This window comes from Sebastes umbrosus, chromosome 24, assembly GCF_015220745.1.
Source record: "Sebastes umbrosus isolate fSebUmb1 chromosome 24, fSebUmb1.pri, whole genome shotgun sequence".
Taxonomy (NCBI): domain Eukaryota; kingdom Metazoa; phylum Chordata; class Actinopteri; order Perciformes; family Sebastidae; genus Sebastes; species Sebastes umbrosus.
The window spans coordinates 316,886-331,790 of NC_051292.1; the positions used below are offsets into that span (position 1 = coordinate 316,886).

The following is a 14,905-nucleotide window of genomic DNA, read 5'->3' on the forward strand; positions in this document are numbered from 1 at the left end:
CGTGCCCTTGACTCAGCCCAGGAGGGGAGGTGGAGGAGGTCCACTGGGACATCCAGTTAGGGTCAGAGGTCACCTACGTGTCCTCGCTGATGCGTACGGACGCAGCAGCGCCGGTGGCATCCAACGAGGTTTGTATTAATTGATGAGGAAGCCATTACAGGATTCATTAAAATGGAGTTTGAAGCCGGCGCAGGAGCAAATATTGTGATTTAAAGCTCTGCTGTTGCAGTTCTGGGAGGAGATGAATCGCAGGATAATCGCCCCGACGACGTCGAACCTCATCACCAAAACATGAGCCGAGGAGGCGAGGCGGCAGGATCGGGTTTTTATTTTAGCTGCAGACTCTGGTTGTTGAATTAAGGATTTTTAACTCTTAGCTCCTCTGTCAGCGACAAATCAAGAGCTCTCTAAATAATAAATACAGGCTGCACTCCAAATATCACACTGTTTCCTTTTACTTTTAGTACGTACTGTAGTAAACATAAAGAAGTTGTAGTTTTGTTGCCTAAACATAAAGTTGTAGTTTTGTTGTCTAAACCTAAAGAAGTTGTAGTTTTGTTGTCTAAACCTAAAGAAGTTGTAGTTTTGTTGTCTATACATAAAGTTCTAGTTTTGTTGTCTATACATAAAGAAGTTGTAGTTTTGTTGCCTAAACCTAAAGAAGTTGTAGTTTTGTTGTCTAAACCTAAAGAAGTTGTAGTTTTGTTGTCTAAACATAAAGAAGTTGTAGTTTTGTTGTCTAAACCTAAAGAAGTTGTAGTTTTGTTGCATAAACATAAAGAAGTTGTAGTTTTGTTGCCTAAACCTAAAGAAGTTGTAGTTTTGTTGTCTTAACCTAAAGAAGTTGTAGTTTTGTTGCCTAAACCTAAAGAAGTTGTAGTTTTGTTGTCTTAACCTAAAGAAGTTGTAGTTTTGTTGTCTTAACATAAAGAAGTTGTAGTTTTGTTGTCTATACATAAAGAAGTTGTAGTTTTGTTGCCTAAACCTAAAGAAGTTGTAGTTTTGTTGCCTTAACCTAAAGAAGTTGTAGTTTTGTTGTCTATACATAAAGAAGTTGTAGTTTTGTTGTCTATACATAAAGTTCTAGTTTTGTTGTCTATACATAAAGAAGTTGTAGTTTTGTTGCCTAAACCTAAAGAAGTTGTAGTTTTGTTGTCTAAACCTAAAGAAGTTGTAGTTTTGTTGTCTATACATAAAGAAGTTGTAGTTTTGTTGTCTAAACATAAAGAAGTTGTAGTTTTGTTGTCTAAACCTAAAGAAGTTGTAGTTTTGTTGCATAAACATAAAGAAGTTGTAGTTTTGTTGCCTAAACCTAAAGAAGTTGTAGTTTTGTTGTCTTAACCTAAAGAAGTTGTAGTTTTGTTGCCTAAACCTAAAGAAGTTGTAGTTTTGTTGTCTTAACCTAAAGAAGTTGTAGTTTTGTTGTCTTAACATAAAGAAGTTGTAGTTTTGTTGTCTATACATAAAGAAGTTGTAGTTTTGTTGCCTAAACCTAAAGAAGTTGTAGTTTTGTTGCCTTAACCTAAAGAAGTTGTAGTTTTGTTGCCTAAACCTAAAGAAGTTGTAGTTTTGTTGCCTTAACCTAAAGAAGTTGTAGTTTTGTTGTCTAAACCTAAATAAGTTGTAGTTTTGTTGCCTTAACCTAAAGAAGTTGTAGTTTTGTTGCCTAAACCTAAAGAAGTTGTAGTTTTGTTGCCTAAACATAAAGAAGTTGTAGTTTTGTTGCCTTAACATAAAGAAGTTGTAGTTTTGTTGCCTAAACATAAAGAAGTTGTAGTTTTGTTGCCTAAACCTAAAGAAGTTGTAGTTTTGTTGCATAAACATAAAGAAGTTGTAGTTTTGTTGTCTATACATAAAGAAGTTGTAGTTTTGTTGTCTAAACCTAAAGAAGTTGTAGTTTTGTTGCCTAAACCTAAAGAAGTTGTAGTTTTGTTGTCTATACATAAAGAAGTTGTAGTTTTGTTGTCTATACATAAAGAAGTTGTAGTTTTGTTGCCTAAACCTAAAGAAGTTGTAGTTTTGTTGTCTTAACCTAAAGAAGTTGTAGTTTTGTTGCCTAAACCTAAAGAAGTTGTAGTTTTGTTGTCTTAACCTAAAGAAGTTGTAGTTTTGTTGTCTTAACCTAAAGAAATTGTAGTTTTGTTGTCTAAACCTAAAGAAGTTGTAGTTTTGTTGTCTAAACCTAAAGAAGTTGTAGTTTTGTTGTCTAAACATAAAGTTGTAGTTTTGTTGTCTATACATAAAGAAGTTGTAGTTTTGTTGTATAAACCTAAAGAAGTTGTAGTTTTGTTGTCTTAACATAAAGAAGTTGTAGTTTTGTTGTCTAAACCTAAAGAAGTTGTAGTTTTGTTGTCTTAACATAAAGAAGTTGTAGTTTTGTTGTCTTAACATAAAGAAGTTGTAGTTTTGTTGTCTTAACCTAAAGAAGTTGTAGTTTTGTTGTCTAAACATAAAGTTGTAGTTTTGTTGTCTATACATAAAGAAGTTGTAGTTTTGTTGTATAAACCTAAAGAAGTTGTAGTTTTGTTGTCTTAACATAAAGAAGTTGTAGTTTTGTTGTCTAAACCTAAAGAAGTTGTAGTTTTGTTGTCTTAACATAAAGAAGTTGTAGTTTTGTTGTCTTAACATAAAGAAGTTGTAGTTTTGTTGTCTTAACCTAAAGAAGTTGTAGTTTTAAACAACATAAACTTGATCTAATATTGATTTTCAGAATAAAAGGAGGTATTTTGTTGCCTAAACCTAAAGAAGTTTTCGTTTTAAACTACATAAACTTGATCTAATATTGATTTTCAGAATAAAAGGAGGTATTTTGTTGCCTAAACCTAAAGAAGTTGTAGTTTTAAACAACATAAACTTGATCTAATATTGATTTTCAGAATAAAAGGAGGTATTTTGTTGTCTAAACCTAAAGAAGTTGTAGTTTTAAACAACATAAACTTGATCTAATATTGATTTTCAGAATAAAAGGAGGTATTTTGTTGTCTAAACCTAAAGAAGTTGTAGTTTTAAACAACATAAACTTGATCTAATATTGATTTTCAGAATAAAAGGAGGTATTTTGTTGTCTAAACCTAAAGAAGTTGTAGTTTTAAACAACATAAACTTGATCTAATATTGATTTTCAGAATAAAAGGAGGTATTTTGTTGCCTAAACCTAAAGAAGTTGTAGTTTTAAACAACATAAACTTGATCTAATATTGATTTTCAGAATAAAAGGAGGTATTTTGTTGTCTAAACCTAAAGAAGTTGTAGTTTTAAACAACATAAACTTGATCTAATATTGATTTTCAGAATAAAAGGAGGTATTTTGTTGCCTAAACCTAAAGAAGTTGTAGTTTTAAACAACATAAACTTGATCTAATATTGATTTTCAGAATAAAAGGAGGTATTTTGCTGTCTCTGGTCGTGTTGGAGGATATCACAGAGCCGGTATTTACTGAATATATACAGCTTATTATTTATGATGATGTGCTTTCACTCTTTAATGGCCTGTGGTCCCAATTTGTGTAATTGGCATTCATCCAGGAGACCAAAGGCGGGCTGTGACATCATCTCCTGCCAGCCAATCAGGAGCCAGGTGGGCGGAGCCAGCGCGGAGAGGTTCAGCGCAATTAAACAGAGGGGAGCGCAATTTAAATCCAAAACATCTCTGGAGGCGCGCAGGAGCAGGAAAACACGCACTCAGTGTCTCTCAGCGGGAGAGTGGAGGACAAGTGTCCGCTGGAGAGTCCGGTCCGGTTGGAGAGACGCACCTGGAGAGACGCGCACCTGGAGCTCACCTGAGGAGAGTTAGAGGAATGCAAAAGGCGCCCGGCTGCAGGAGCATGAAGAAGAGGAGTTGAGTGATGGATTTGTTGGCTTTAATGGGATTATCTCTCCTCTGAGCTCCGGTTCTGAGGGGTCTCTCTGCGGTGCCTCTGCAGCCGCGCACAGCGCCTCATCCTCGGACTCCTCTGAGCCGCTGCAGCGGTGCAGCCTGCAGGTCGGTGGTTCCTATGAGCGCAGCGTTCAGTCCGTCTCCGTCTCCGTCCTTCATGGTGATGCAGCGGCCACTCGGAAGCACCACGGCCTTCAGCATCGACTCTCTGATCGGGGGGCCACCGCAGCCCAGCCCGGGGGGGGGACACTTCGTGTACACCGGATACCCCATGTTCATGCCCTACCGGTCGGTGGTGCTGCAGCCTCCTCCACCTCCTCCACCTCCTCCAGCTCTGCAGCACCAGCACATCTCCAGCCTGCAGAGCGGCTTCTGCTCCAGCCTGACGCACGGCCTGGCGCTCTTCTCCCCGGCCCAGCAGCACCAGGAGGCGGCCAGGAGGCTCGGCTCGCAGGCCCTGCATGCGGTGTTCGACAAAACTCAGGAGCTGCGGCTGGACGCGGAGGAAGGCAAGAGTTTCCTGCAGGACAAAGAGGCCAGAGAGGCGGACACCTCCACAGGTAGGAGAGGAAGCTTCATTTAGGAACACCTACCGCACTTTGTTTGATTAAAATGTCATTAAATATGAACTTTTTCACATTTTCCAGATGTTGCAAAATAAATGCAGAATCAGATAAACCTCCTCCGTTTCTGCATTTTAACAGCAGATATATGAGCATTTACATGTTTTCATTTCTTATTTAAGTAAATCCACATTTAAAAGTGGAAAAACCTGATTATATAGTTTCAAGTTTATTTGTCATATGCATTTAAAAGTACCGTAAAAATGCAATGAAATGCATTTCACCCTGATGGCTCTCTCTCAGCCCTTCAAATCTAGAAATACTACACTAGATAAATACTACAATAAATAAGACAATACCTGAGAATACAATTATGAAACAACCTAAAACAGCCATAAAACAATCCACTGAAGCTTCATTTAGGAACATTTACATTTTTTAAATGTCATTAAATGATGTTTTATTAGATGGAGCAAAATAAATGTAAATATTTTGGAAACAGGAGATTCTTACTGGCTTTGTTAAAATAAAGATTAAATTATAGAATCAAATAAAACTCCATTTAAATGCATTTAAATGTTTTCATTTCTTGTTAAAGGTGTAAAAATGTAATCTTTCTTTTAACAAAGCCAGTAAGAATCACAGTTTGGTGATGGAAGGACTGAACACTGCGATGCAAAATAAAACACGAAACAGTGATGGTTCTGCATTTTGGAAACAACTAGGAGATGAACTTGATTACATTGTTTTCTATTGGAGGGTCCGAACTGGCTGTGAGCAGCAAGAAGCCTCGTTTTGTGTGTTTATTTTTATTTAATTTAGCTCAATAGAAAACAAAGAGAGAAAGTAAACCTACAGATGTGATGCATTAAAGATCAATTAACACCAAGAGAGTAAAAAGCATCCTGTGCTCCTCTTCACATCTCACTTCTGCTACCTGTTTGGATGATTCTCTGCAGTATGGTGGAATAAAACAATGCACTAATGTTACTTTATACAGATGTTTCCTAAATGCAAAACCACTGTTTTGTGCTTTATTTTGCTTTAATTGATGACTTCATTTTACTTATAGTCTTGCTGTCATTTCAGTTTTTTTGTCAGGAGAGAATTCACATTTACAGGACTTTTTTCTTTTTTTTTAAAATGTCATCAAATATAATTTCACAATTTATCACATTTTCCAGATGTTTTATTAGATGGAGCAAAATAAATGTAAATATTTGGAAACAGGTGATTCTAACTGGCTTTGTTAAAAGAAAGATTTTTTTTTTTCACTTTTAAATGTTGATTTACTTCAACACCTACAGGTATCGTCTTATTTAGTGTAGTATTTATAGATTTTAAGGGTTGAGAGAGAGCCATCAGGGGGAAATGCATTTCCACTGTACTTTTAAATGCACATGATAAATAAACTTCAAACTAAATTATCACGTTTTTCCACTTTTAAATGTGGATTTACTTACACAAGAAATGAAAACATTTAAATGCTCATATTTACTGTTAAAATGCAGAAACGGAGGAGTTTTATCTGATTCCACTGGTTTCTACTGAAGCTTCATTTAGGAACATTTACAGGACTTTTTTTTTCAAATGTGATTAAATATAATTTCCCAATTTATCACATTTTCCAGATGTTTTATTAGATGGAGCAAAATAAATGTAAATAATTGCCTCTTCCTGCACTTTATATTATTCATTTCTTTTTTTTGTTATGTTGTAAAGTCTTAAATTGTGCAAAATAAATAAATAAAAAAAAGATTACATTTTTCCACTTTTAAATGTGCATTTACTTAAAACAGGAATTTAAATGCTCATATCTGCTCTTAAAACGCAGAAACAGAGGAGTTTTATCTGATTCTACTGCACTGTTAAGAATTTCCCAGTAAAATAACAGTAAAGAACTGGGTTGCCTTTATGTTACTGTAAAATTAACATTATTATACTGTCGCTGAAATGTACAGCTTTGTACTGTAAATGAAAAATACTGTTTTGTTTTATTCATTTTACAGTTAATTTACAGTTTAAAGATGCATTATGAAGCTGGTTTTCACTTTTCTTTTACGTTAAAAAAAGAACAGCATTATATTTTAGCTGTAGAAAATGATGCATTAAAAACGTAGAGATTTAAAACACAGATGCAGAAATGAAGACAGCAACGAGTGCAGAGAGACAACGACAGCGTGCACGTTACAGTCTGCTCCTTAAATACTCTGAGTTCAATTCCCTGAACAGACAAACACAGATTCCACCGAAGCTTCATTTAGGAACATTTACAGGACTCTATATATAAATGTTATATATAATATAATATTTACAGGACTTTCTGTTAAATGTCATTAAATATAATTTTGCAACATTTCACATTATCCAGATGTTTTATTAGATGCAGCAAAATAAATATCACATATATTTCACCTTTAAATGTGGATTTACTTTGCGAGTAAAAAACAAAGAAATGAAAACATTTAAATGCTATTTAATATATGCTTCATTAAATATAGTTTCACAACTTTTCCAGATGTTTTATTAGATGGAGCAAAATAAATGTAAATATTTAGAAACAGGTGATTCTTACTGGCTTTGTTAAAATAAAGATTAAATTATCATGTTTTTTTTCACTTTTAATTTGAAGCTTCATTTAGGAACATTTAAAGGACTCTCTATATAAATGTTATATATAATATATATAATATAACATTTCAAGGACTTTTATTAAAAATGTCATTAAATATAATTTCACAATTTATCACATTTTCCAGATGTTTTATAAGATGGAGCAAAATAAATAGATATTTGGTTAATCTCACCGGCTTTGTTAAAAGAAAAATTAAATCATCATTATTATTATTATATTATTATATTACTTTGCGAGTAAAAAACAAGAAATGAAAACTTTTAAATGTCTTTAAATCTTTCTTGTTGAGATCTGAATAATAATAATAATAATAATAATAATGGTCATAAATAATTCTGATGCAGAAGGTTTTTTATTGAAGGCCTCCGCGCCTCCTTTTTATTCAATAATCTGTATTTCAACATTTCATCTATAAATATAAAAAACATGATTGTTGGAGATTAAAGAGTTTTAACTGAATCTGTGGATGAATTTATAATATTTTTAATTTATTAAAGAGAAATGTTGATTTTTGGAACGAACCCAGCTGTCAACCTGAGAGAGCGATTCATAAATCAGAGCTCCACTTCAGGGTTTGATGGTTTTATTGATATAAAAACAGACATTGAATATTATTTGTGATTGAATATGATGTTATGATGTGATCCGGCTGGACGGAGACGCACCGTGCGTAATTACGCGTGAAAAATAGAAATCCCTGCAGAGCGCGTGGCTCTCCGTCCGCGGTGATCCGAACACTGATCCGATGATGGATATCGACACGAAACACGAAATACGAAACCAGCCCCTTTAATCCACTCCCACAGACGTCAGCTTCAATCTACAAACACATTTAATCTCACAAGTGATTCATAAAATAATAAAATCAAACAAATTAAATACAATAGAAGAAGTGATTCATAAAATAACAATAAATATAATATTTTTTTAATCTTTTTAAATATTATTTTTCAATCGTGCAGAAATAAATGAATAAATGCAAAAATACATAAATAAATAAATAAATACTTGCACTTAATAATGAATAAATCAATAAAGTAAATATAAAATTTAAAAATGCATAAACATAAATAAAATTAAAAGAACATTAAGATGTAATTAAAACAGTTATAAAAACATTAAAGATTAGAAAATAAAAACAAGCTAAAAATAAAAGTCAAAATAAAAGTCGACAGTATTTTTCTTTTACGGCTGTTGACAGTATTTTTGGATTTATGGAGTGATTAAAAAGAGAAAAGTAAACATATGTTCTGATTTCTGTTCTGTAAATGTTTGATAAGATTATACATAATTTGCATATTTAAAAATACATTTTCACAACACTTGTAATATAACAAAACTACAATTTCTTTATGTTTAGACAACAAAACTACAACTTCTTTAGGTTTAAGCAACAAAACTACAACTTCTTTAGGTTTAAGCAACAAAACTACAACTTCTTTATGTTTAGACAACAAAACTACAACTTCTTTAGGTTTAAGCAACAAAACTACAACTTCTTTAGGTTTAGACAACAAAACTACAACTTCTTTAGGTTTAGGCAACAAAACTACAACTTCTTTAGGTTTAAGCAACAAAACTACAACTTCTTTAGGTTTAGGCAACAAAACTACAACTTCTTTAGGTTTAAGCAACAAAACTACAACTTCTTTAGGTTTAGGCAACAAAACTACAACTTCTTTAGGTTTAGGCAACAAAAATACAACTTCTTTAGGTTTAAGCAACAAAAATACAACTTCTTTAGGTTTAGACAACAAAACTACAACTCCTTTAGGTTTAGGCAACAAAACTACAACTTCTTTAGGTTTAGGCAACAAAACTACACTTTCTTTAGGTTTAAGCAACAAAACTACACCTTCTTTAGGTTTAGGCTTCGATGGAATGTGTCCTAACAAAGTGTCCTCTTGGTGTCCAGTCAGAGCGCTCAGTAAAGAAGACTCCAAGGAGGACGAGTGCGGCCGGAAGGATGAGAGCTTCTCCATGGACAGTGACTTGGACTACAGCTCTGACGACAACCTCACCTCCATGTGCCACAAGGAGGACGGCGACGGCGGCGGAGGAGGGCTGGACGACGGCGCGCACATGCACGGTTCCTCCGGCGGCGGCGGCAGCTCCGGAGGCTCCGGTAGCGGCGGCGGCGGCAAGAACCGTCGGCGGCGGACGGCGTTCACCAGCGAGCAGCTGCTGGAGCTGGAGAAGGAGTTCCACTGCAAGAAGTACCTGTCGCTGACCGAGCGCTCGCAGATCGCGCACGCCCTCAAGCTGAGCGAGGTGCAGGTGAAGATCTGGTTCCAGAACCGGCGCGCCAAGTGGAAACGGGTCAAAGCCGGGAACGTCAACAACAAGTCCGGGGAGCCGTCCCGGAACCCCAAGATCGTGGTTCCCATCCCGGTGCACGTCAGCCGCTTCGCAATAAGGAGTCAGCACCAGCAGATGGAGCAGGCCAGACCGTAGAGGAAGAGGAAGAGGAGCAGAACCGAGCCACTGAGTCCCGTGTTGACGACATCATCATTTAATCCCATCTAACACCCCCAGTAGGAGAGTTTATCCTCCTTTACTGGGACTCAAGTAAACCACTATGTAACTCATCCAGCAGAGAGAATCCAGGTTCAACCTCTGAGCACCTGAGGCCAGGAGCTCCTTTTATCTGGGTTACTTTAATTACATTATTTTAGATGAAACACACCTGCAGAATCTCTTTAATAATAATAATAATAATAATAATAATATCAGCGGTTTTAAGGGACAAAAAGTAGAAACAAAAACCAGCGAACTGCTCAGTAAAGATGGACGTTTTTCAAAGGTCATATTAATTCATATTTCGGTTATACTTATTTTTTTATACTTTCTTTTTTCCAGGTTGTTTTCATTATGCAAAATGTCTATAAACCAACTTTTAAGTAGATGAGCTTACAGACCAACCCATCAAGCACACTAGAGAGAAAAAACAACCTCAACATTCAAAACCAAGAAAAAAAAATAATATTAATAATGACAAAAAGAAAGAGCGCAAATATATATTAATATTTACATGCACACACATGCATCCTCCTTAACGTCAGGTCACCTCCAAGCACATGTATATGTGCATGCATTTCCTTCTGTTAGACTCCATCTCTTCTCTAAAACATCCTCCATATTCCTGATTTTGTGAGTTCCCTTTTCCATAAATTTTACTTCTCGAATTACACTTTTCCATTTTATAAAATCTAGTTTTGTTGTCTGCTTCAATGCCGTGATTCTGAGTATTCTAAATAAGTAACGTTCATCTTTACCAAGACCAGTTGGAGGTTTCCCCGAGTATGATGAGCTCTTCTTTTAAATACAGAGGTTTCTTCTTCTTCTTTACAGGATATAATAATAATGAAATAAGTCATCAACACGAGACTCGGTGACTCGGGAAGATGGACATTTCTCTGCAGTATTAAAACCTTTTTTGGAGCGACACCAAAAAACTGTGCGTGAAGACGCGCCGCTGAGGAGGAAGAGGAAGAGGAGGAGGAGGATGAAGAGGAGGAGGAGGATGATGATGATGAGGAGGATGATGAGGAGGATGAAGAGACAAACACACATGTAAATAATCCAGACGCGGGACCAAACTGAGGACATCAACGTGTTCGTTGTTCTGTGCTACTGAAGATTTTAAAATCTCTCTTTTGGAACAAAACTGCTTCATTTCATCTTTTTATTTTATTTTATTTTATTTTATTTTTTTTATTTTTTTTGGACAAAATGACGCTGCTAATTTATTTATATAAAAATTGTGCAAAAGTAACTAACATTCCCTGAAGTATGGAGCAAAAAAAAGAAAAAGAAAAAGAAAGATATACAAGTGTGAATTAAAAGATGAACCAGATGTGAACAGCTGTCTCTATTTATGTTTTTTATTCTTTATTCACTTCAGTTTATTTTAATCTTAATTATTAATTTATTGAGTTTAATAAAATACACTTTTTTAATTTGATTAATATTTAGAGGTTAGATCTTATAATTTCTGCTCTTTTATTTTGAAGGCCCGACACTTTTAAGGCCACAAATCTTTTTATGTGATTGAAGAAATTAAAACTAAAATAAACTAAATCAAAAATATAATATATATTATTTTAATATAATTTAAATAACAGAAATAATTAAAGAAATTCATTTTAATTTATTAATTTATATAAATATATATTAGAGCAGATTGTCTTGTTTATCTGTGTCATAATGATCACAGCTTGAAGGTCAAAGGTCAAAGGTCACGCTCATCTCCAGCCTGTTGTTGCTGAATGAAGCTGCATAATGAATAATAATATGAATAATAATATGAATAATAATATAAAGTTTACACCCAAAACATTAAAAAAAAGAGTCGATTTTAAATGCAAAGTTTAACCTTCGGGGTACAAACCTGCTCGCACACATCAATTAAACCATTTTATCAGGTCAACAATGAAATAAGGATTTAATTTAGCATCTATTAACTCATAAACAACCTAAATAAAAACCATTAAATAACAATTACATGTCAAACTAAGACTTACCGTGACTGTCCGGCTCTGCAGGTGTATCCAGGTAACACGATGCTCCTTCCAGTCATCAAACTAGAAGCCAAAAACAGATCCAGCGTTAATTATTAGTATTAATGAAGGCTAATTATTACCCATTATTTTCTATTTTCTAAATTACATTTTTATCAGGTAAATTTTATTAATTGTGGGGTAAATAAGGACTCAATCTACTATATATTAAATGACAATAACATGTAAAACTAAGAAATAAATACCTTTGCAGGTGGATCAAGTCATCAAACTAAAAGCCAAAACTAATTATTAGTATTAATGAAGGCTAATTATTATGCATTATTTATTTTAATCATAAAGAAAACACCTTAAACTGTATATGTTGTTCATTATGGGGGAAATACAATTTTTATTAGCCAACAAACAACCTAAAAAAATACCATTAAATGACAATAACAGATATATTAGTATCAATGAAGGCTAATTATTATGCATTATTTATTTTAATCATAAAGAAAACACACTGAATTACATTTGTATCAGGTAAACAAGGACATAAGGATTTAATTTAGCAACTATTAACCCACAAACAACCTAAAAAATACCAGTAAATGACAATAACATGTCAAACTAAGACATTATTTTTTTTTAATCATAAATAAAACACACTGAATTACATTTTTATCAGGTAAACAAGGAAATAAGGATTAAATTTAGCATTTATTAACCTATAAACAACCTAAAAAATACCATTAAATGACAATAACAGATATATTAGTATTAATGAAGGCTAATTATTATGCATTATTTATTTTAATCATATAGAAAACACCCTAAATTACATTTTTATCAGGTAAACAAGGAAATAAGAACTTAATTTAGCATCTATTAACCCACAAACAACCTAATAAATACCATTAAATAACAATAACATGTCAAACTAAGACTTACCGTGACTGTGCTGCTCTGCAGGTGTAACCAGGTGACATGACGTCATCCAATCAGCAGCACTTGAATGTCATCAGTCATCAAACTGCAGGAGACACAAATAAATTAACCTTTGTATCATCTTCTGAGCTCAGAAAACGTTCAATAATAAACATTAAAACATTTACCTGAAGTCCTTTGAGTCCATCAGAAGTCAAACAAAGTGTGTTTTCAAGGTTTAAAGTTGATTAAATCCGTTAATTGATCAGTTTGTTTGCTCGTCTGTCTTCTGCAGCTCGAAGCACGTTGAACAAGTTGACGCATCCGCACGTCATGACGTCATCACGCACGTAGGGCACGTTTTAGCAGCTGCTTTGTCAAAAAAACTGACAACATTTTGCCAAGTTTGTGTTCATGTTTACACTGAAATAAAATTATCAATATTTTGTGCTGTTAACTTTATTGGACAAAAAAATTAATCAGCAACATTTGTCGATAATCGATCAATCATTTAGATCTTTTATGAAGCAAAAGCAGTTGTTTTATATCATTTTTAAGTGATAGTAAAATATGTACGTAAAATGAGTACGTAAACTAAGTAAAATATCTACGTAAACTAAGTAAAATATCTATGTAAACTAAGTAAAATATCTAAGTAAACTAAGTAAAATAAGTACGTAAACTAAGTAAAGTATGTACGTAAACTAAGTAGGAATATGTACGTAAACTAAGTAAAATAAGTAAAATAAGTACGTAAATTAAGTAAAGTATGTACGTAAACTAAGTAAAATAAGTAAAATAAGTACGTAAATTAAGTAAAGTATGTACGTAAACTAAGTAAAATAAATGTAAAATATCTACGTAAACTAAGTAAAAGAACTAAGTAAACTAAGTAAAATATTTACGTAAACTAAGTAAAGTATGTACGTAAACTAAGTAAAATATCTATATAAACTAAATAAAATATGTACGTAAACTCAGTGAAATAAATGTAAAATATCTACATAAACTAAGTAAAGTATGTACATAAACTAAATAAAATATGAACATAATCTAAGTAAAATATCTACGTAAACTAAGTAAAAAAATTACGTAAACTAAGTAAAATATTAAATATTATTACGCAAATCTTTGCCACTTTAAGATCTGGAAAAAGCCAGTAAGTGAACTTTGATTGTTTTGTCTCCATGACAACCGAGCAACCGTCATCTGAAGATTGTGTTGAAAGCTCCGGAAAAAAAGGTACAAAGTGGATGTTTGACAAAGTACGAGTTTCTACTTTCGTGACAAGAATGAAGATGCTGCGAAGTTGGAAGTTCCTGTTGACTGAAGCAGCTCCATCTGCTGCCGCTATTGTTAACTAACAATACAGACACACACACTTCCTGTTAGACACCGGGCTGAGGAGGGATTAGTAGGGTATTATCTAATTACCACACAACAGCAAACACAACCCCCGAAACCACACACACTTCACTCAACACAATCCGAAACTCCATAAAACTACTTTCACTGTAAAAATCACAGAAAATGACATTAAGTTTGGTGGGGAAGATTGTTCACAAAGCAGCAACACTATAAGAAGAAACTAAAAAGACTTATAGGATGATTTAAAAGCAAAAAAGTGACCTAAAAACAATTTAGTTGATACACAAATATAAATAAATATAACATTTTGTTAACAACTTAGCAACTTTGTTAAATTTGTTAAAATATATCAAAAAGATAAAGATTTTGTCATTATGAGATAATAATACAACAAAATTATCCTTTTCCTTGGTGAATGAATTTCATAGATATTAAATTATACATTTTTACGTAAACTAAGTAAAATATATACGTAAAATAAGTATGTAAACTAAGTAAAATATGTACGTAAACTAAGTAAAGTATGTATGTAAACTAAGTAAAGTATGTACGTAAACTAAGTAAAATATCGACATAAACTAGGTAAAATATGTACTTAAACTAAGTAAAGTATGTATGTAAACTAAGTAAAGTATGTACGTAAACTAAGTAAAATATCGACATAAACTAGGTAAAATATGTACTTAAACTAAGTAAAATATGTACGTAAACTAAGTAAAATATTGACATAAACAAAGTAAAATATGTACGTAAACTAAGTAAAATAAGTACGTAAACTAAGTAAAATAAGTACGTAAACTAAGTAAAATATTTACGTAAACTAAGTCAAATATTTATGTAAACTAAGTAAAATATTTATGTAAACTAAGTAAAATATTTATGTAAACTAAGTAAAAATATTTATGTAAACTAAGTAAAATATTTATGTAAACTAAGTAAAATATTTATGCTAATGTTAACTAAATTAACAGACTGTAATAATATAACAAATAACAAGTTAAAATGAACTCAAAAAGTCTATTAACACACAAGG

General features: G+C 33.0%; 1 protein-coding gene and 1 long non-coding RNA gene across 2 annotated transcripts; one reads left to right on the forward strand and one right to left on the reverse strand.

Annotated features, from left to right (window-relative positions):
* Window positions 1–3,549: 3,549 nt before the first annotated feature.
* gbx2 (gastrulation brain homeobox 2) lies at window positions 3,550–10,065 on the forward strand. The gene is made up of 2 exons (XM_037761513.1): window positions 3,550–4,437; window positions 8,991–10,065. The coding sequence occupies exons 1-2, from the start codon at window positions 3,996–3,998 to the stop codon at window positions 9,527–9,529; spliced, it is 981 nt and encodes a 326-aa protein (XP_037617441.1). The 5' UTR covers window positions 3,550–3,995; the 3' UTR covers window positions 9,530–10,065.
* On the reverse strand, window positions 7,642–12,836 carry LOC119483426. The gene is made up of 4 exons (XR_005205680.1): window positions 12,693–12,836; window positions 12,529–12,610; window positions 11,599–11,658; window positions 7,642–7,895 (listed from the first exon to the last, which is right to left on the reverse strand). It is a non-coding gene; the product is annotated as an uncharacterized LOC119483426 (long non-coding RNA).
* Between the last annotated feature and the right edge of the window lie 2,069 nt (window positions 12,837–14,905).

Coding starts and splice junctions, on each gene's coding strand:
- gbx2 (XM_037761513.1), top strand. CDS start 3,996: ATGAGCGCAGCGTTCAGTCCGTCTCCGTCTCCGTCCTTCATGGTGATG. Junction 4,438..8,990: donor AGAGGCGGACACCTCCACAG/GTAGGAGAGGAA, acceptor CTTGGTGTCCAG/TCAGAGCGCTCAGTAAAGAA.